Below are 21123 nucleotides of genomic sequence, written 5' to 3' on the forward strand. Positions count from 1 at the left end.
TCAGAGCCAAAAATTATAGGAATTCTGTTAACCCCAAGGATGTTTCTGGGCCAAATTTGGTTAAACTCCAAGCAGAATTCTAAGACTAGTAGCGATTTATAGGATTTACCTAAATTTCCCTATTGGGCCCCGCCCCTCCTGCCCCCAGGGGGTCAGAGCCAAAATTTATACAAGTTCTATTCTCCTTCCCCCAAGGATGTTTCTGGCCAAATTTGGTTTCAATCCATGCAGAACTCTAGAACAAGTAGCGATTTATAGGATTTACCTCTATTTCCCCTATTGGGCCCCGCCCCTCCTGTCCCCAGGGGGTCAGAGCAAAAATTTATACAAGTTCTGTTCCCCTTCCCCCTAGGATGTTTCTGGCCAAATTTGGTTACAATCCATGCAGAACTCTAGAACAAGAAGCAATTTTATAGGATTTACCTAAATTTCCCCTATTGGGCCCCGCCCCTCCTGTCCCCGGGGGGTCAGAGCCAAAATTTATACAAACTCTGTTCTTATTCCCCCAAGGATGTTTCTGGCCAAATTTGGTTACAATCCATGCAGAACTCTAGGACAAGTAGCGATTTATAGGATTTACCTTAATTTCCCCTATTGGGCCCCGCCCCTCCTGTCCTCGGGGGGGTCAGAGCAAAATTTAAACATGTTCTGATCCCCTTCCCCCAAGGATGTTTCTGGCCAAATTTGGTTACAATCCATGCAGAACTCTAGGACAAGTAGCGATTTATAGGATTTACCTAAATTTCCCCTATTGGGCCCCGCCCCTCCTGTCCCCGGGGGGTCAGAGCCAAAATTTATACAAGTTCTCTTCCTCTTCCCCCAAGGATATTTCTGGCCAAATTTGGTAACAATCCATGCAGAACACTAGGACAGGTAGCGATTTATAGGATTTACCTCAATTTCACCTATTGGGCCCCGCCCCTCCTGCCCCCGGGGGGTCAGAGCCAATATTTATACAAGTTCTATTCCCCTTCCCCCAAGGATGTTTCTGGCTAAATTTGTTTTCAATCCATGCAGAACTCTAGGACAAGTAGCGATTTATAGGATTTACCTCAATTTCCCCTATTGGGCCCCGCCCCTCCTGTCCCCGGGGGGTCAGAGCAAAAATTTATACAAGTTCTGTTCCCCTCCCCCCAAGGATGTTTCTGGCCAAATTTGGTTAAAATCCATGCAGAACTCTATGACTAGTAGCGATTTAAAGGAAATGTTGACGGACGGACGACGGACGCCGCGCCATGACAAGCTCACCGGCCCTTTGGGCCAGGTTAGAAAAAAATCTTGTTTTTGATAGAGAAAAAATACCATTTGTCAGCAATGGAAATCTCTTACTAGATAATTTAAGCCACAGTTGCCAAGTCATGGGCAAATAGTTGAGGAGATCCAACATATCACTAGCCCTCCACCTCTCGATTAGGTGTTCAAAACCCATGTGGAGGAGTTGTTGACTGTAGGTGAATGTTTTTTCTCTGGGCGTTTCAGCTTTCCTCCACTTCCTAAACCATGCCCTTAAATGACTCTGGCTGTCATACAACAAAACGAAAATAAATCAAAATAATTTATCCATAGTTATGCCCATGACATTCCATTTTCAGTACTAATTTATTTCATCAATATACCATATTCCACACTATAAGTGCCCCTCCCCGTCTTTATCCCTCAATTTCAAATCAAATGCAGACAGAAAATATGAAAATTGGATTTATTGATTTGCTCTGAAAAAATAATTTGTGGTTTATTTTGTGCACAAAATTTAAAAAAAGACTAGTCCAAATTTGGTTCTAATAAACACCCCCTTATTTGTTTCATTTTTGAGCGCCCTGGGCACTTACTGGATTTAATATGGTAATTTGAATGATTCGAACAAGAAATTTCTGATACTCAATTTTTTGGAAACCCAAAACCCAGCCTCTTTGCAATCAAGGTTGCAAGTCTCAGCCCTTTAAGATGGAGCCAACCCGAGCCAATGTCCCGTAAATTAAAACAAGTGCAATACATGGCGTCCAAGGAGTTCATAATATGGTTTTTTTTAGGCAAGAACATGTACCTAATTGAGTATTTATAGACAAAAGTTTCTTTACTCCACTGGTAAGGGCCAGGGTTTGGCATACAAGATGTCCAGCCACAATGTGTAATGGCAGCAATGAGAGAGTTTGAACATTTCAAACACATTTCACTACAGGAGGCTATTCGGGCATATCGCAGTAAAACCAAATAGTCTAACTTCCATTAGAACTGGTTTGTTTCCTTTGTATGTGCACATTTTAATGTACTCTTAGAGTAAGTCTGAAATGTCCCTATAAAATTAGGAAATAACATATCCAAATATGAGATCAATTAAAATCAGATATTTTGATAACAAAATATTTATTTCCATCCATCATGCAACTTTGTACACAAAAGTGAAATACACAGTTATCATAAAGCACTTCTGCTGTGACAATAAAAGATCTCCCCTTAACAATGTACATGTAGGATTACATATATTTTACCAACAATATAAGTTCTCATGATCATTTGATCATTTCTGAGAACTGATTCAAATTACATAAATAAGTACACATCAATTTAGATTCAATAGTGATAGAATTTTAATTGAATTTTATTCACATAATTCTACTTCTCACATTCACCCCTGAAACGTCATAATGAACTGTTCCAAGCTTTGAAATAGAAGAGTTCCAATATGTCTTTAGGGATGAATGGGATAATTATATATATAAAGGGATCACAAAATGAAGCACTGTACTGGAACAAGAAAGGATGAGAATTATTTATTTGGGGTAGGGAATAAACCAGCACTTTATAGATGTTAATGTCTGTTCTAGACATGAAAGTGTAGTAAGAATACTTTTCTACCACACAAGTAACTTTGCTAAACTTATCAACAAACAATATTATACATGAGAAAGATACATTATAAAACATTCCGATACTTCTAAATCATGCTGGTAGATAGAGAAAACACTGGGTATTCCAAAATTCATGCACTTTCCAATACATTTTCTCTATTTTAAGAGCCATTTTTCCAAATTTGTATTTGAGATATTTATATTTTTTTTAGATAAATACTGTAATCATTGTACCACCAATAATATTTTGCCATATTAAAGTATAACTTCTTGTACAATTTTACTATTCATAAATGTTTCATCTTACAGTCATTGTGATAACAGCAAGATAATCAATAACTTTTAAAGACAATAACAATCAAGTTTTTGCTAAAATTACAGTTATCTACCATTATGGGCAGGTATTGTTACATCAAGTTGTAATTATCAATAACATCATATTTTTCAGAGAAAAAATGTTTTTACATTTAATACCATTAAAACCTATCCTTAAGAGCAGATAATTCTGTAATAGGCAAAGCCATAATAGTAGCAGTTAGAAGGAACCTAGCAAAAGCATTATCAAAGTTTATTGACTAAATAAATCACTGTGCAATATGCAACATTTGATGTGAAAAGTCTTCTCACAGAAGATGGTTTCTATATAAATTGTAAATGCTTTTACCTGAGGTATGCTTTTCAATCCCAATGAACACAAAAAATTTTTATGCTTCTGTAATCTCATTTTCGTGTACCATTAATTTCCCACAAAAGAATTGTTTTCGAACATCAAACATGTATCATAAAGAGGTTTTAGGTAAGACATTGCTGATTTTAAGACTGAAAATTGGGAAATTACTGGAACATTTGCTTGAGATTTGTTAACATAAAGTGAAGCCATAGCATATTTGTTTATAACAAAACTATAACTGTATTGATAAACAGTTTCCGTCAAATCCAGCTCCCTCAGTCTTTTGACAAAGACCATATTGCAGGGTTATAATTGATCTACTCCTTCCAAGACAATGACTACCATTGCATTAAATAGTAAGACTTACCTGTAATAGGTAAACTAATCATTAGTTACGATCCAACTTTCTGAACATTGCATGTTTTTGTTAGCTACATGTACAGCAGAACTCAAAATAAAATGCAACTGTATCAATACCTAATTATCTAAATGTTTCTTAATACATGTCAACAAAAGAAATACAATTGAAATCCACGAATCATTTCTACCCATCACTTTATCAATAATACAAAACTGAGTCAGAACATCAGACTGTCAGTATTATAAAGAAAAGTTGATGTTGATCACATAGTTTGACAACAAACAGTCCTATTGGGATCTAGCAGTTTTTTATTGTAACTGTTTGGAGATATATAAAGAATTTCCTTTACGTACTATATACATTTATAGTACAAGTGTTTTGTACTGTCTTTCCATTTCTCTACCTCAAAGTATTTGACCATGGAAAGGTTAATTAGTGGAATGAACACAGTTTCCATGGTGATGTAGTGGTAAGGTTGTTGTATCCATGGCGATGGAAGGGCACCATTTCCATGGTGATGTAGTTGTAAGGATGTTGTATCCATGACAATGTAAGGGCACCATTTCCATGGTGATGTAGTGGTAAGGATGTTGTATCCATGACAATGAAAGGGCACTGTTTCCATGGTGATGTATTGGTAAGGGCGGTTTCCATGGCAATATAGTGGTAAGGGCACTGTTTCCATGGCAATGTAGTGGTATGGCAGATATGTGTGACCCTGTATGCAGTGGACATTCAAAATTTGAATTATAGCCTAGGCTAGTGTTGTCAGTTTATTGTTTACAGCTCCACCTAGTGGCTATTTTGTCATCCAAGCTGGACTCCAGCGGCAGTAAGGTATTGTTGTAAGAAAGCCTGGGCCTGTTGTTCTAGACACGAGCTGATCAGAGTAGGTACCTAAACAAAAACAGACAATGCGGTTAGCAAGGGCTCGCTGCTTTGGGGCCTAAAAAAAGAGGTGTAAAATCAAGCCTACCAGAATCAAAAACAGACAGTGCTGTTAACCAAGGGCTCACTGCTCTGGGGCCAGACAGAAAAGATTTCAAATCAATATGACCAGAAATATATACACAGGTAATAGGACATAGACCTGGTGTACCACAATCATAATTCATTACAGCAACTGGTACACAACTCAATACCAGAGTTTTGAGATCCCAAAACGACATGGGTAAAGATAAATTTTTCGTCAATTAGTCAAACTTTCCGGTAATTGTGACGTCATGAAATTCACACCAACACATTCTCCAACCATCTGTGATTTGTCACTGGTTTTAGCTGAGCTTTCTTTGGGTAGGGAAAGATTATATTAATTACTGGAAGGCGGGACCAATACAGCAGTTTTGAGATCCCAAAAAGACATGGGTAAAGTAAAATTACCTTCGATCAGTCCCATCTTATGATGATTGCAACGTCGTCTCTTGATGTGAATGTTTTAACATCATAATCACCAAAACTTGGAACTAATCAACGGTAAAATGATGATACTTCACCCATGTCGTTTTGGGATCTCGAAACCCTCGTATTCATGATAACTAACATTCTTATGTTACTTATGTCGATGTCATGTCTCAAAATTGATGTATTAGTTACCTCATTTTTTGAGTGTAAGGAATGACTATACAGTTACTTAAAGACTCATATACATATTACACTAGATACATGTGATATATTGTACTCATTTTTATTTATGCTGGAGGCTAATTTCAATTTTTAGGTAAACCTTTTGTGCAGGGATAAGCACACGATTCAAGAAACTTTCCATATATCATATCAAGCAAAACAAATTGCGTCAGGTAAGGGAAATTCTTTCCTTCATGTGTAAATTTCTACATCATTCAAGTATATTTTCATAAATCTACTAAAGACTAAAGTATGTGTGTGAAGGAGTACAATGTATGATATGAGGATACCTTGCCCGGGTGGCCGGCACACAGTTTGCCGAGCTGTTGAGCTAAGTGTAACTTAGCATCAGGAATGGCCGCTAGAGGATCCCTCTCTTTCTTACCAGCAAAGGCTAGCTGGGAGTACACTGTCTGGTAACCTAGCAATGAAGGTAAATGAAGATACATATTAAAATTGTCGCCTGGCAACAGATATCCATATACATATGAGGTACCAAATATTATCTGTATAGTTGCTTATATTGACATGAGATTTAATTTCTCTAAATTTGTGGGTCAGTCAAAAGTTGCGAAATATAATACCTCGCGAAATTACCATCAAAATAATGCTTTTACATATTTAAGCCTGTGATATGAATGACTTTCTTAACGACTACAAAGAAAGCTTGTGAGAATAAAACCCTGCAAATAAGTTTCAAACAGTAATTTAACAGCTATGTAGTATGCATTTTGCCATTAATAGTCAGCTTGAGAGGGGTTACAAGGATTTGGTGGTGGTAAATAAATAGATGTAGGATAATGTTGAAGTTGTGAGCAAGACAATTCAGAAATGAAGATTTTAAAGCTGAATTTTCCATGAACTGACCCGGTGTGTCTTCAATTTCTATAAAATGTTCATCATCAGGAACAGACTCATCTTCCGGTAGCTCAAACAGGCTGATCAAAGCTTGTAGTAGGCGGCCCCTGTAACATGTAATACAACAAGTTAGGGGTGGATATAACGACAGTGATAGTCATGGGTCAGGGGTGGATATAACGACAGTGATAGTCATGGGTCAGGGGTGGATATATCGACAGTGATAGTCATGGGTCAGGGGTGGATATAACGACAGTGATAGTCATGGGTCAGGGGTGGATATAACGACAGTGATAGTCATGGGTCAGGGGTGGATATAACGACAGTGATAGTCATGGGTCAGGGGTGGATATAACAACAGTGATAGTCATGGGTCAGGGGTGGATATAACGACAGTGATAGTCATGGGTCAGGGGTGGATATAACGACAGTGATAGTCATGGGTCAGGGGTGGATATAACGACAGTGATAGTCATGGGTCAGGGGTGGATATAACGACAGTGATAGTCATGGGTCAGGGGTGGATATAACGACAGTGATAGTCATGGGTCAGGGGTGGATATAACGACAGTGATAGTCATGGGTCAGGGGTGGATATAACGACAGTGATAGTCATGGGTCAGGGGTGGATATAACGACAGTGATAGTCATGGGTCAGGGGTGGATATAACGACAGTGATAGTCATGGGTCAGGGGTGGATATAACGACAGTGATAGTCATGGGTCAGGGGTGGATATAACGACAGTGGACTTGGGTGATAGTTATATGGAGTGATAGGGGGTGGATTTAACACGTCAGTGATAGTCATGGGTCAGGGGTGGATATAACGACAGTGATTAGTCATGGGTCAGGGCCAAGTGGATATAACGACAGTGATTAGTCATGGGTCAGGGGTGGATATAACGACAGTGATAGTTCATGGGGTCAGGGCGTGGATATAACGACAGTGATAGTCATGGTCAGAGGGTGGATATATCGTCAGTGATAGTCATTGGGTCAGGGGTGGATATAACGACAGTGTATAGTCGTGGTGTCAGGGGTGGATATTAACGAGACAGTGATAGTCATGGGTCAGGGGTGGATATAACGAGCAGTGATAGTCATGGGTCAGGGGTGGGATATAACTGGACAGTGATAGTCAATGGGTCAGGGGTGGATATAACAAACAGTGATAGTCATGGGTCAGGGGTGGATTATAACGGACAGTGATAGTCATGGGTCAGGGGTGGATTATAACGACACAGTAATAGTCATGGGTCCAGGGGTGGATTGGACGACTGTGATAGTCGACAGGTAATAGTCACGATAGTGTGATCAGGGGGTGGTGATATACAAGTCAGTGACATGATAGTCCTGGGTCAGGGGTTGGATATAGTGATCTGTCATGGTGTCAGGGGTGCGATATAACGGACAGTGATAGTCACGGGTCAGGGGTGGATATAACGACAGTGATAGTCTGGGTCAGGGGTGGATATAACACAATCAGTGAGTTGTGGATTGGGGTCAGGGTGGAGTGATAGTATGGTCAGGGGTGGAGACACGTGATATCATGGGGTCAGGGGGTGGATATAACCGACAGTGATAGTCATGGGCTTCAGGGGTGGTACTGTGATAGTAACGACAGTGATAGTCATGGGTCATAGGTCAGGAGGTGGATATAACAACAGTGATAGTCATGGGTCAGGGGTGGATATAACGACAGTGATAGTCATGGGTCAGGGGTGGATATAACGACAGTGATAGTCATGGGTCAGGGGTGGATATAACAACAGTGATAGTCATGGGTCAGGGGTGGATTATAACGACAGTGTGATAGTCCATGGGGCTGGCGGTGGATATAACGACATGTGATAGTACATGGGTCAAGGGGTGGAATATAACGGACAGTGATAGTCATGTCCCAGTCTGGGGTGGATATAACGTAACAGTGATAGTCATGGGTCAGGGGTGGATATAACGACAGTGATAGTATATAGGTCAGGGAGTGGATATAACAACAGTGATAGTCATGGGTCAGGGGTGGATATAACGACAGTGATAGTCATGGGTCAGGGGTGGATATAACGACAGTGATAGTCATGGGTCAGGGGTGGATATAACGACAGTTGATAGTCCATTGGTCAGGCGGTTGGATATAAAAACAGTGATAGTCATGGGTCAGGGGTGGATATAATCGGACAGTGTTTAGTCATGGGTCAGGGATGGATATAACAACAGTGATAAGTCATGGAGTCAGGGGTGGATATAACGACAGTGATAGTCATGGGTCATAGGTCTGGGAGTGGATATAATAACGACAAGTGATAGTCATTTGATGTCAGGGCTGGGATATAACGACAGTTGCAGTGATAGGTGTGGATGGGTCAGGGTCTGGAGGAACGTGAGTTTTGTAACGAGTTAGTAATGGAGTAGGGGTGGATATAACTCAACAGTGATAGTCATAGGTCACGGGGTGGATAGTATAACGACAGTGATAGTCATGGGTCAGGGGTGGGATATAACGACAGTGATAGTCATGTGTCTGGGGTGGATTTAACGGACAGTGATAGTCAGTGGAGTGGGTCAGGGGTGGAATCTTTTTTATAAACGACAGTGATAGTCATGGGTCAGGGGGTGGATATAACGACAGTGATACGACTTGGGTCAAATAGATGGAATTTATAACGACAGGTGATGGATAGGAGTTCAGGGGTGGGATAGTAAAAAATACACAGTGATTGGGTCAGGGATTGGATATAATAGAACAGTGATAGTCATGGGTCAGGGGTGGATATAACGACAGTGATAGTCATGGGTCAGGGGTGGATATATCGAACTGTGATGTTAGTCATGGGTAGGGGTGGATTATAACGATCAGTGTTAGTCATGGGTCAGGGGTGGAAGTATAACAGACCAGTGATAGTCACATGGGGTGGGATATTACGTCAGTGATAGTCATTGGTACCAGGGGTGGATATATAACGACAGTGATAGTCATGGGTCACGGGGAGGATATAACCGACAGTGATTGTCATGGGTCAGGGGTGGATATATATACGACAGTGATAGTAATGGGTCAGACCAGGGCGGTGATTATAACGACAAGTGATAGTCAATATGGGTCAGGGGTGGATATAACGGACAGTGATAGTTCATGGGTCAGGGGTGGATATAAACGGACAAGTGATAGTCATGGGTCAGGGGTGGATATATAAACGACAGTGATTGTCATGGGTCAGGGGTGGATATAACTACAGATGATAGTGGATATGTGATAGTCATCAGGGGAGGGGTGGGATATAACAACAGTTGATAGTCATGAGTCAGGGCGGTGGATTGATATTAACGACAGTGATAGTCATGGGTATGGGGTGGATGTTATAACGACATGTGATAGTCATGGGTCAGGGGTGGATATAACGACAGTGATAGTCATGCGGTCAGGGGTGGATATAACGGACAGTGAGAGTCTATAGGTCAGGGGTGGATTATAACGAAAGTGATAGTCAATGGGTCAAGGGCGTGTGGATTATAACGACAGTGATTAGTCATATGGGTAAGGGGTGGATAGTCGGACAGTGATAGTCATGGGTCAGGGGGGTGGATATTTATTACGTACAGTGGGATAGTCCATGGGTCAGGGTAGATATGTAGATAAGCGACAGTTGTGATTTTTTAGTCAAGGGTCAGGAAAAAAGTATTGTGGTTTCAACATTATGATAACGGACAGTGATAGTCATGGGTACAGGGGTGGAGTATAACGCCGACAGTGAGAAAAAGTTCATTGGGGTCAGGGTGGATAAGTAATCACAGTGATAGGTCATGGACAACAAACTAGTGAGATATAACGGACAGTGATAGTTCGTGGGTCAGGGGATTGGATTTAACAGTTAACAGTGATAATGTCATGGGTAATGGGGTTCCTCTGTGGATTAATAAACAGTAGTGTAGCGTCATGTCAGAGTCCGGGCGTGGATATAACGGACGAGTGATAGTCATAGGGGTGTAGGGGTTGGATATAACAGACAGTGATGATAGTCAGGGTCAGGGGTGGAATTGTAAAACGTTGAACAGTGATAGTCAAACGTTACTTCAGTCGGATGGATATTACACGCACAGTGGTAGTCATCTTGGTCACAGGGACGTGGAATTATAAAAATCAGTGAATAGTCATGGTGTCAGGGGTGGATATAACCGGACAGTGATAGTCATGGGTCAGGGGTGGTTATATCGACAGTGATAGTCAGTGGGTCAGGGGTGGATTATATCGACAACAGTGATAGTCATGGGTCAGGGGTGGATATATAACGACAGTGATAGTCATGGGTCAGGGGTGGATGATAGTCGGACCTGTGTTAGTCATGGGTCAGGGACGTGGATATAACAAACAGTGATAGTCATGGGTCAGGGGTGGATATAACGACAGCTTGATAGTCATGGGTCAGGGGTGGGATATAATAACAACAGTGATAGTCATTATAGTCAGTGGGTGGGGATATATCAGACAGTGATAGTCATTAAGGTCAGGGGTGTGATATTACAGATCAGTGATAGTCAATGGGTCAGGGTGGTGGAGTATAACGACAGTGATAGTCTGTCAGGTGGTGGATATAACGACAGTGATAGTCATGGGTCAGGGGTGGATTATAACGACAGTGATAGTCATTGGTCAGGGGTGGATATATAACGACTGTGATAGTCATAAGGTCAGGGGTGGTTTTAACGACAGTGATAGTCATTGGGTAACAGGGGTGGATATAAACGACAGTGATAGTCATAGGTCAGGGGTGGATATAACGACATAAATTGATAGTCATGGGGTCAGGGGTGGATATAAGGACAGTGATAGTCATGTGTCAGGGGTGGATATAATCAACAGTGATTGTATTGAGGGTCAGGGGTGATATAATCGTCAGTGATAGTCGGTGGGGTCAGGGGTGGATATAAACGACAGTGATAGTCATGGGTAAGGGGTGGAGTGACTTTATAACGACAGTGATAAGTCACGTGGGTAGGGTCGGGTGGATATATCGGGACAGTGATAGTCATTGGGTCAGGGGTGGATTATAAATAACGACAGTGATAGTCACGTTGGGTCAGGGGTGGATATTATACGACCAGTGATAGTCATGTGGGTCAGGGGTGGATATTATACGACAGTGATAGTCATAGTGGTCAGGGGTGGATTAGAACAACAGTGATAGTCATGGGTCAGGGGTGGATATAACGACAACAGTGATAGTCATTGGGTAGGGGTGGATATAACGACAGTGATTAGTCATGGGTCAGGGGTGAGATATATAACTAACAGTGATAGTCATGGGTCAGGGGTGGGAGTTATAAGTCGACAGTGATAGTCATGGGTCAGGGGTGGATATAACGACAGTGATAGTCATGGGTCAGGGGTGGATATAACGACAGTGATAGTCATGGGTCAGGGGTGGATATAACGACAGTGATAGTCATGGGTCAGGGGTGGATATAACGACAGTGATAGTCATGGGTCAGGGGTGGATATAACGACAAGTGTTAGTCAATGGGTTCAGGGGTGGATATAAGACAGTGATAGTCATGGGTCAGGGGTGGGATATAACGACAGTAATAGTCATGGGTCAGGGGTGGATATATCGACAGTGATAGTCATGGGTCAGGGGTGGATATAACGACAGTGATAGTCATGGGTCAGGGGTGGATATAACGACAGTGATAGTCATGGGTCAGGGGTGGATATAACGACAGTGATAGTCATGGGTCAGGGGTGGATATAAACGACAGTGATAGTCATGGGTCAGGGGTGGATATATCGACAGTGATAGGTCATGGGCTCAGGATGGTTGGTGGATAAATAAAAGTGACAGTCATAGTTCAGCGGGTGGATAAACGACAGTGATACGTTCAATGGGTTCAGGGGTGGATATAACAAACAGTGATAGTCATAGGTCAGGGGTGGATATAACGACAGTGATAGTCATGGGTCAGGGGTGGATATAACGACAGTGATAGTCATGGGTCAGGGGTGGATATAACGACAGTGATAGTCATGGGTCAGGGGTGGATATAACGACAGTGATAGTCATGTGTCAGGGGGAGGATATAACGGACAGTGATAGTCATGTATCAGGGGGGTGGATATAACGACAGTGGATAGTTAATGGGTCAGGCGGTGGATATAACGACAGTGATAGTCATGGTGTCAGGGGTGGATATTATAACAACAGTGTTAGTCATGGGTCAGGGGTGGATTATAACAACAGTGTTAGTCACCGTGTCAGGGGTGGATATTACGAACAGTGATAGTCATGGAGTCAGGGGTGGGATATAACGACAGTGATAGTCATGGTGTCAGGGGGTGGATATAACGACAGTGATAGTCATGCTGTCAGGGGTGGATATAACGACAGTGATAGTCATGGGACAGGGGTGGTGGATTATAACACAACAGTGATAGTCATTGTGTCAAGGGGGTGGATATAACGACAGTGATAGTCATTGGGTCAGGGGTGGATATAACGACAGTGATTGTCATGGGTCATGGGGGTGGATTTTAACGACACAGTGATAGTCATGTGTCAGGGGGTGGATATAACGACAGTGATAGTCATGGGTCAGGGGTGGATATAAACTGAACAGTGATAGTCATGGGTCAGGGGTGGATATAACGACAGTGATAGTCATGGGTCAGGGGTGGATATAACGACAGTGATAGTCATGGGTCAGGGGTGGATATATCGACAGTGATAGTCATGGGGTCAGGGGGTGGATTATAACGACAGTGATAGTCATCAGTCAGGGGTGGAATATAACGAAAAGTGATAGTCATGGGTCAGGGGTGGATATAACGACAGTGTTAGTCTAATGGGTCAAGGGGTGGATATATCGAAAGTGATAGTCATGGGTCAGGGGGTGGATATAACGACAGTGATTTAGTCATGGGTCAGGGGTGGATATAACGACAGTGATAGTAATGGGTCAGGGGTGGATATAACGGACAGTGATAGTCAAATGGGTCACCCCAAAATGGGGTGGATATAACAAAACAGTGATAGTCATGGGTCAGGGGTGGATATAACACAACAGTGATAGTCATAGGTGTCAGGGGTGGATATTTCGGACAGTGATAGTCATGGGTAAAAGGGGTGGATATTAACGACAGTGATAGTCATGGGTCAGGGGGGTTATAACGGATATAGTCGTGGGAACAGTGATTAGTGACATGGGTCATTGGGTCAGGGGTGGATAAAACGACAGTGATAAGTCAGTGATTGGTGTCAGGGGTGGTTATAACAACTGTGATAGTCATGGGTCAGGGGATGGATTTATATAACAAACAGGGTGTGTATAGTCATGGGTCAGGGGTGGATATAACGGACAGTGATAGTCATAGGTCAGGGGGGATATAAACGACAGTGAGGTCAAATATAGCGTCAGTGGGATTTATAACGACAGTGATAGTCGTGGTTCTGGGGTGGATATTAACGGACAGCAGTGATAGTCATGGGTCAGGGGTTGGGGTGGACTGTATAATCAACAGTGATAGATTCATGATAGTCAGGGTCAGGGGTGGATAATAACTGACAGTGATATTCCTGGGTCAGGGGGTGGGGGCGACAGGATATAACGGACAGTGATAGTAAACACTGTGATGGTCAGGGGGTGGATATAACGACAGTGATAGTCATGGGTCAGGGGGTGGATATAAACGAGTGTTATATATGTGATAGTCAATACCATAGTTAGGGGTGGATATAACGACAGTGATAGTCATGGGTCAGGGGTGGATATAACGACAGTGATAGTCATGGGTCAGGGGTGGATATAACGACAGTGATAGTCATGGGTCAGGGGTGGATATAACGACAGTGATAGTCATGGGTCAGGGGTTGATATAACAACAGTGATAGTCATGGGTCAGGGATGGATATAACGACAGTGATAGTCATGGGTGAGGGGTGGATATAACAACAGTGATAGTCATGGGTCAGGGGTGGATATATCGACAGTGATGGTCATTAGTCTATTCTGTTAATTCCAAAACCCTTGTGTTAAGATGTGCCTGACCAGCATTTCATCATCTGGATCTAGATATGTGATGGGTCAGGGGTGGGTGGATAAGAAACGACATCGTTATTGATCTCAGGTTGTGGATATAAAACTGTGATGTGGAAAGTGTACAGTGAGTATGTTGTCAGCGGTGGTGGTTGTCTATGTCAAAACGAGTGACATGTCAGTTTTTATCGTTTGTAGACGGTATTATAAATCTGTGTAACTCATTTGGGGTATTTTTTTGACAGTAAAATGATCTTAGTAATTTTGGTAGATTAAAGTAAACAAGTCTGAAACGGACTTGAAGTTGATTAAATTGCATTTTTGATTATTTGATGGGAATCAAACGGCCCGGTTCTGCAAGGGGTATGCTTTTATATAGTCCGATAATGAATGTTATATTGTTGAAGCAACTTTGAAAAATTAAACTTAGCAAGACGTTAAATGAGAAATATTTCATCCTAAAGTTGTTCCCAATTAGAAGAATTTAACATCAATGGATTCTTTATCAACATATGACTTTTGAATATTATTTAGAGCCTTTTTGCTGATGAAAAATATCACCACATCTTATTTGCATATTTCGGAAAATACTCGTTACCTTATCCTCGTCGTATTTTTATCGGCTAAAAAAACGGATATAATTGTGGTAGAAATAGGTCACACGACTCATGGTTGTTGGATATGGAATTTATTCCACATGCGTAATTTATTTTTTAATAAAGTTATAAAAGACTCTAACTAAAGCTCATGTATTTTGTTACTTTTAACAAGAGCGGTTTGAGAACAATAAAACTTGCCTTTGGAATTTTGCTGATTTATATCGGGTTCCTTGCAATTTACCAGTATTATAAAATATAGCAATGTCATTACATAACTTAACTTTGGGCATCTTGAAATTCTCAAAATTAAGCAGTTCCCCCTTTCAGTGATTGTCAATACCCAATTATAATCCTAAATGGTTGTAGAAATCAATGTAAGTTGTGACGGATAACAGTATTACAACACTTGCACCAAAACCTTAACCTGATTATTTCGGTCTATTGGGCCTTTTGAAATTCTCAAAATTCAGCATTTGGTCCCTTTAGATAATTGTCCACACCCATAACAACAATTATAATCCAAAATAATTGTAGAAATCAACGTCAGTTGTGACAGATAATTGTTTTCCAACACTTGCACCAAAATCTTAACCTGGGATTTCCAACGTGGACGAGAGAGGCGAGCTAAAAAATAACTCACTTGTGTGGAATAAATTCCATATCCAATAACCACTCGTTGTGTAACCTCTATGTCTACATAAATGACTGATGTAAAATATTATTGATATGAAACCAGTCCATACATATCTAACTTACCATAAAGCCTCGTATGTTTGTATCATGGCTGGAGATTCAGTGAGCATGTTCGTCACTCCCACAGCACAGATTTTTCTCTCTGTATGTCCCGACACCTTCTGTAGATCCTGTAGGTACAGTCGCTCCACTACCATCCCGAACATCCTATATAAGGTAAATAAGTTATCAGATTGTCATAGAAACAGGTTAGTATTATAACCACAGGGCCAACTCAATCATTAGAATCATGTTGATGCAAACTAAAACTGTTAACCAATCTATTTTCATATGCAATAAAATTTTGCATACCAGATATTTCACGAGAATTTAAAAATTGAATTAAAATATCACCTCTAAAATTTCTGCAGCATATAGATACTTTCAGGAGAAACATACGAGTCTAAATCACAAAACATAATTGTTGTAAAAAAGTTATTAAAACATGATAGATATCTCAAGCATTAGTTAACAATATCATTTAAAAGGATATGCAGATGTAAATCATTTACTAGTATACACACATACTATACATTTTTTAAAATCAAACACAAACACCATAATCACAATCATGATACACAAGCTACTTATCCTAACAATTCAGAGATAAAGATCAATCAACATTAACTAAGCACTATTCTATAAAGCCAAGTACATATATGACAAACATTCACATGAAACAGATCACAGGTCATCATAATGTCTCATCTTGACAAGCAATATTTAGGAATTATTCTGATTAAAAACCCTATAATCGCAAACATATGAAAATATCAATGAAAGATCATTGAGAATCTATGCTCATGAAAATCAAAGATGACTGCCTGTTGGCCATCTTGTCTGATCATTCCCAAAATGCACAATGCACAACATGAGACCAAGAGGAATCTACATATTGTATTTGAGAGAGATCCTCTCAGTACTTTCCGAGAAACAGTGATAACAAACTTTAATCGTCAAAACCCAAGATGGCTGCCTGTTGGCCATGCTTTTCCCCTTCCTCCCAATAATATGCATTCACTAACTAGGGACCAAGAGGAACCTAGAGCAAAATATGAGAACAAGAATAGTTTATGGACAGACGGAAGGACAGATGGAAGGACAAATGGAGAACAGATTAAAGGTAGGTTTCGCCCAACCAAATAAATATTTTTTGTGAAATGCGATAAACGGAAGAAAAGATGGAAAAAACATTTATAATATACCTCAATTTAATTTCTTTATGCGTTTGAGATTGAACAAATGTGTCTTGAACACAAAATTGAAGGAAATCCTTGATTTTATTACGGTGTCCGTCAGACAAAATAGTATGCAAATGAAGCTGCGATGGATTGTGTTGTCGAAGTTTCGCGCATGCGCATTGTCACGCACTAAAAGTAAACCAAATGGCTGAACGAAAGTGTGTGAGATAAAGAAAAATATATTTGAATCGGCAACAAAGTGGAGGAAATTATAATGGATTCGGTAGCACCCTCGGATATCTATAGGGAATTAAATTCAGAGAAGGCATTTACAATAGAAGAAACAGAAGCCACGTCTCAAGTGGAACTTGCCCGAATCTGTTGGGACTCGTGTGACGGCATTGCACGTGGTGAGTTAAACAGCCGCAGACTAACTACATGTATATTCGGTGTACAAAGCTAGCGAGCGTATGTAAGTAACATGAAGTGTTTTAGATTATATGATATGTATAAACAGTCCATCGCACTTCGATTTGTTGTTGTTGTTGTTGTTTTAACTAAACATGCCGTGTCAAGACTCACTTCTATCTGACATTTTGTTCCATGCTTCCGTTTGTTGATGCGGCCTCGTTTCGGAAAAAAATACGTCATGTTCTATGTAAAGCTTAACTTCACTCTATTTTTAGAGGAGTATTTTCCTGGTCAAGCTAGGCAACTGACCACCCATATTGTTCGCTGTATGCATTGAAAATGATCAGAAGATTATATCTATTGACAGGATAAATTTCAATTTCGTAGTCTTTATATTTCATTGGGCGAAACCTACCTTTTAAGTTTTCAATGGTAGGCTAAAATTACAATAAATTGTTGGACTTGTAATTGTGTACTTACTTGGGTTGAATACTGTCTATTTTTTCCACGAGATTCCCAGCTCCATACTTCACAGCAAACAAACCAAAGAAAACCAGCAAACCTATAACCAAATCAAAGTTCACATTGGTCTGTAAGGTATAAACGTGCTGACCTTCCAATGGAGGGTTGAGATACTGCTATCTACTTGATCAATCCATGTTTGATTATTTTTCTCCCACATACAAAACCAAAATGACGAAGTATTGACCATCAAAGAAGCATTTCACATCAATTTGACAATGTACATCATGGTTACATCATGTTTACTGAATATTACATCCAAAATCTTAGTCCGTTCCTCTGGTTAAAAGAGTGAGCACACTATCTGTCAAAACCTAAATATTTACATAGAAATCTTACACAGATCTTACTGAATGGTGGGAGGAAGATCTTTTCCATTCACAAATGTATGAAATAGATAAACACCTGTTGTCTGTTGCCAGATTTCTGAAATCCTGTAGTTCTCTGACAATACTTTCATCAACAATAAGAACAACACAATAAATAACTTACTTTTGATGTATTTTGTTGTTTTTGAACTGGAAAGTCTTTGAAATATCAACACAAATATCTGTTTGGTGTATTGTGAGACAACTTCACTGTAAAGATGAAAACAAAATGGTTGTTAACATTTTCATGTTTCTATCCTAGATATATGTACTAGAAATCAGAATATTTTTTATCTGAATTTTTTCCAAATGTCATAAACATTCTTCATTTACACTGACACTGACTCAACAAAAGTGAAAATTCTCAAACAACAGTTACAGAGGGCAAGATTCAAATTCTTAATAATTTATTTCTTCACGATAGGTTTCAAATTTCTAGAAGACTATCTAACTATGGCCCAGTTTCACGAACATTCTTAAACTTTATGAACTTCCTTAACTTAAAACTACTCATAGGACAGCAATACATAAGTTAAGGAAAGTTCTTAAACTTAATATTTTTCATTAACTTCAAACTTCTTTAGTTAGGGAATCTCCTTAACTTTGTTAAGGAATGTTTGTAAAACTGAGCCATAAGTTCAATTCGTAAAACTGAGCCATAAGTTCAATTCGTTACTTTAACCAATATACCACTACTTCAAGGCTTAGGCCAAACAAAATTAATTCTTAGTTTCTCAGGCCCCGCCGCATCGACATTTACCCCCCGCACCAACGTTTTTTATGCGCCATAACTTAAAATTAAAATCGAGACCGCCGCATCAAACGCACCCCAAATTTCCATTCGAACTCGCCCGAAATTTCCATTCGAAAACGCACCCGGAAATTGGCTCCAATTTTAGTATGCACCTTTCATTTCCGGTAAAAAATGGCTGCCGATGTCAGTATTTGCTCAAAACGGAATGTTTCCTCCCAGGATTATGTATTTTCAACTGGTTTTCTTTGGATATAGTGACGATTGAGATATTTAAAAGCTGTTCGAAAAGACTGAGTAAGAATTTATATTTTCTACATGTGTTTTCATTGATTTTCATGTCTTTCAAGTGAGAAAAAAATAAAATGTTATCTGCCGCATTTGTTTTCAGAGAAATAAAAAATAAAAAAAATATTCCCGCCACCCGCACTGACTTTTTAAAACAGTGGCCTGAGAAACTTACAATTAATTTTTTTTGGCCTTATACTTACTGTGGCATGTATATGACAGTTCTGTTGTTCAGCGTAGTGACTTTAACCAGTATACCACTACGTTAAGTTTAATACTTACAGTGATATGTATATGACAGCTTTGTTGTTCAGCGTAGTGACTTTAACCAGTATACCACTATGTTAAGTTTAATACTTACAGTGATATGTATATGACAGCTTTGTTGTTCAGCGTAGTGACTTTAACCAGTATACCACTACGTTAAGTTTAATACTTACAGTGATATGTATATGACAGCTTTGTTGTTCAGCGTAGTGACTTTAACCAGTATACCACTATGTTAAGTTTAATACTTACAGTGATATGTATATGACAGCTTTGTTGTTCAGCGTAGTGACTTTAACCAGTATACCACTATGTTAAGTTTAATACTTACAGTGATATGTATATGACAGCTTTGTTGTTCAGCGTAGTGACTTTAACCAGTATACCACTATGTTAAGTTTAATACTTACAGTTGATATGTATATGACAGTTCTGTTGTTCAGCGTAGTGACTTTAACCAGTATACCACTACGTTAAGTTTAATACTTACAGTGGGATGTATATGACAGTTCTGTTGTTCAGCGTAGTGACTTTAACCAGTATACCACTATGTTAAGTTTAATACTTACAGTGATATGTATATGACAGTTCTGTTGTTCAGCGTAGTGACTTTAACCAGTATACCACTACGTTAAGTTTAATACTTACAGTGGGATGTATATGACAGTTCTGTTGTTCAGCGTAGTGACTTTAACCAGTATACCACTACGTTAAGTTTAATACTTACAGTGATATGTATATGACAGCTTTGTTGTTCAGCGTAGTGACTTTAACCAGTATACCACTATGTTAAGTTTAATACTTACAGTGATATGTATATGACAGTTCTGTTGTTCAGCGTAGTGACTTTAACCAGTATACCACTATGTTAAGTTTAATACTTACAGTGGGATGTATATGACAGTTCTGTTGTTCAGCGTAGTGACTTTAACCAGTATACCACTACGTTAAGTTTAATACTTACAGTGGGATGTATATGACAGTTCTGTTGTTCAGCGTAGTGTGACTTTAACCAGTATACCACTATGTTAAGTTTAATACTTACAGTGATATGTATATGACAGCTTTGTTGTTCAGCGTAGTGACTTTAACCAGTATACCACTACGTTAAGTTTAATACTTACAGTGGGATGTATATGACAGTTCTGTTGTTCAGCGTAGTGACTTTAACCAGTATACCACTATGTTAAGTTTAATACTTACAGTGATATGTATATGACAGCTTTGTTGTTCAGCGTAGTGACTTTAACCAGTATACCACTATGTTAAGTTTAATACTTACAGTGATATGTATATGACAGCTTTGTTGTTCAGCGTAGTGACTTTAACCAGTATACCACTACGTTAAGTTTAATACTTACAGTGGGATGTATATGACAGTTCTGTTGTTCAGCGTAGTGACTTTAACCAGTATACCACTACGTTAAGTTTAATACTTACAGTGATATGTATATGACAGCTTTGTTGTTCAGCGTAGTGACTTTAACCAGTATACCACTACGTTAAGTTTAATACTTACAGTGATATGTATATGACAGCTTTGTTGTTCAGCGTAGTGACTTTAACCAGTATACCACTATGTTAAGTTTAATACTTACAGTGATATGTATATGACAG

The 21123-nt window shown here is 39.7% G+C and overlaps 1 protein-coding gene across 1 annotated transcript in view; it reads right to left on the reverse strand.

Annotated features, from left to right (window-relative positions):
- Positions 1–3189: 3189 nt before the first annotated feature.
- The window catches only part of LOC138325212 (exportin-2-like), a 43559-nt gene continuing 25625 nt past the window's right edge, over positions 3190–21123 (reverse strand). Inside the window, exons 21-26 of the mRNA XM_069270704.1 lie at positions 18325–18410; positions 17791–17872; positions 15743–15886; positions 6371–6468; positions 5794–5924; positions 3190–4777 (exon numbers count right to left, since the gene is read on the reverse strand). Of these exons, the coding sequence (XP_069126805.1) occupies positions 4688–4777; positions 5794–5924; positions 6371–6468; positions 15743–15886; positions 17791–17872; positions 18325–18410 (631 nt within the window). The 3' untranslated portion in view covers positions 3190–4687. The remainder of the gene's footprint in view (positions 4778–5793; positions 5925–6370; positions 6469–15742; positions 15887–17790; positions 17873–18324; positions 18411–21123) is intronic.

The sequence above is a fragment of the Argopecten irradians genome, chromosome 6 (genome assembly GCF_041381155.1).
Source record: "Argopecten irradians isolate NY chromosome 6, Ai_NY, whole genome shotgun sequence".
NCBI lineage: Eukaryota > Metazoa > Mollusca > Bivalvia > Pectinida > Pectinidae > Argopecten > Argopecten irradians.